The sequence below is a fragment of the Trichinella spiralis genome (assembly GCF_000181795.1).
Source record: "Trichinella spiralis strain ISS 195 chromosome Unknown Scfld2, whole genome shotgun sequence".
Lineage (NCBI taxonomy): Eukaryota > Metazoa > Nematoda > Enoplea > Trichinellida > Trichinellidae > Trichinella > Trichinella spiralis.
In genome coordinates this window covers 8,369,915-8,372,617 of record NW_003526941.1, presented here as the reverse complement: position 1 = coordinate 8,372,617, position 2,703 = coordinate 8,369,915, and the positions used below count along the sequence as shown (strand labels likewise).

At 37.3% G+C, this 2,703-nt stretch overlaps 1 protein-coding gene across 1 annotated transcript; it reads right to left on the bottom strand.

Annotated features, from left to right (window-relative positions):
- Nucleotides 1-75: 75 nt before the first annotated feature.
- On the bottom strand, nt 76-2,636 carry Tsp_06889 (dolichyl-diphosphooligosaccharide--protein glycosyltransferase subunitSTT3A; the record flags this gene model as incomplete). The annotated part of the gene is made up of 8 exons (XM_003380691.1): nt 76-781; nt 841-991; nt 1,531-1,631; nt 1,713-1,885; nt 1,952-2,054; nt 2,111-2,227; nt 2,297-2,485; nt 2,567-2,636. Coding segments are annotated over 8 exons (1,610 nt in total), but the record flags the coding sequence as incomplete, so codon positions are not given.
- Between the last annotated feature and the right edge of the window lie 67 nt (nt 2,637-2,703).

The window sequence follows — 2,703 nt, the reverse complement described above, 5'->3', positions numbered from 1 at the left end:
GTTCCCAGTCTAGCGCTTGCTCGAGGTTGTGAGAATGACGACGAAACGTGGTCATAATCAACTGATAGATATAACCATAATTGGGACAATCGTAATACTGCAACGTGACCAAATATTCCATGATGGAGATGAACTCTCGTGGCAGACCTCGCAAAGCTTCGGTTGGATTTTGGACAAATTCCATTTTTTTCTCCATAAAAGCCTGCTTCTTCTCAGCAAAACTGGCATTGCGTTTGATCTGGACGTTCTGCCAGGGCACGGTACCGGTCAAAAGTTCAATTATTGTAAAATACCACGACCAGAGATCATCTCGACGAGATTGTTCCTGACCGCTAAGCGACATGGGGCTCGCGTACCACAATGTGCCACGGAAACCGCACTCGGACCGGGGTCGTTTGTGTGAGCCATCGTCGCGCATATATTTCCGGCACATGCCGAAATCCAAGATGAAGACTCGTCTGTATTCGGGCTCACGACCGATGGCATAATTCATCGGCTTGACGTCCCGGTGAACGTAGCCGCAAAAATGCAAATCTTCCAACGCACGAAGGCACCTGATGCCCAAGTGGACGGCACTTCTCAGTGACAGTCGCTTCGATCCAATCGACTGAGCCAAAGAATGCAAACTGGGACCAACCAACGTCATCACAATGTAAGAATAGTTTGGCTTGTTGCCAACTGAGAAGAGATCGCAACAATTTCTCGACTCGTTGGCAACCAATTCTTTCAAAACCGACACTTCCATTTTCAACGATCTGAAATCTTGAGAAGAAACTTCGATCTGAAACAAAAAATAGGAAAATTTATATATAAGAAATACATATACGTATTGCTTCATACTTTCATTGCACCCATTTTGTTGGTGTTTTGGTCCAGCACTTGGTACACTGCTCCAAAGCCACCTTTGCCCAAAAGTTTCTTCACTTTGTATCGCTCATCGATAACTTCATTCACATGCACCAACGAAGGGTCTTTACCATGTTTCGACATGCTTCAAACTACTAATGCGTCAACTAACAAACATTCAATGAGTTCAATACTCAACACAATTGAAATATTTTAAAGCGATTGTTTTAAAGTTTAAACTATACAGTGAAAGAAGCACTTTAAACCTACCATCGTAATAAGCATGCAATGTGAATTTCGATTTTCATTTTCGAACACAATATATTCAATTGATTGTTCGTCGTATTAAATGGACACATAATGAATGGCAAAGAGATGTTTACTGAACAAATTTAAATAATAAATGTGAACATTAAAAATGACAGAATTGAATTTAAATTAAAAAAACCTGAAGACTGTGGAATAACAAAAATTATGGAATCATCAGAATAAATTATTATATTATGCAAGATATATGTGCATCACAGGAACAAGTAAAAAAACAAACTATTACGAATTGTTCAACTCGTACTTAAAAATAACAACTACAGAATAACAGAATTTGAAAAAGACATTTTAAAAAATACTTGATGATCATGTTAAAATGCCACGATTGTTTGGCGCTTTGACGCGATAAATTCTTACAAGCCAATGTTCCGTTGTGAACGCTTCTTCGAAATGTTGGAATTGGATTTTCTTGTTTCCAATTTCACTTCCTCGAACACGATCGTAACCAGACGGTTTGTCTAAAAGTAAAATTTTAATATTCTAATTCAAAATACACATAACAATAGGAAATTCTTTTCCCTACCCATCTCTGTATAAACCTCTCCAAATCTGTAGTAGGAAAACTTGTACATCATGGAATTCAACATCGTTTTCGATCCTTCCTTATCCACTCGATATTCGCCAGTAGCCGAATAATAATCTTCCTCTTTTATGTGTTTACCTTTTTCCGTGGAACCGCCAATTCTTATCATCCACAAAAATTTATTGATATCTGAATAGAATCAAAAAGCAAAATTCTACATCAGATCAAAAAGAAAAAGAAAAATGTAAAAATTACCATCTGACGCGTAGCCTATCAAACCACCAAATATTACCAATACATAATCAACGTCCAATTCTTGCATAATTTCGTAAGCTTTATCTTCAGGTGAAGACATAGCCTACAAGTAAAATTTTAAACATCAACAACAAAATATCAATAATAATTAATTATTACCTGTCCAACCCTTGAAATGTGAGTATTGTTCCATGTGTTATTGTCCACTAAGACGGTCCTATTAGCCATAGCCGTAATTTGATAGCCATAATCCCACCAAGACATGATTTTTGAATCCTGAAAAGAATTTCAATAAATAAAATTTTTATAAATCAAACAGTAATGAGAAAAAATAAATAAACTTACCGGCGGTGTGTTCATGCGAAGCCAATAGTAAGCTTCTCTAAAATCGTCAAAAATGATCGTATTACCACGACCACTGCGTGCGGACAAAACAATACTAGGCGAACTGTAAGCAGTTTCCGTTATTGTGGTGCAATGAAACGTATAATTGATGAAAAATAGTGTCAAAATGAATACTACAGTACCAGCCACCTGAAATGGTCAACAGTTGCATCAGTTGGAAGAATCGAATACAAGGCACTGCACATAAGCCAACAAAAATTACAACATTACTTCATTTTTCCATGCATAATCATTTTCGTGTTTTTCGATTTTTTCTCCACAACGGGTGGATGCAGAATGACTGAAGTTTCTTCAAAAAGATTCTAAATCGACGACGCAGGCAATTCCCGGATATCACGCACATAACC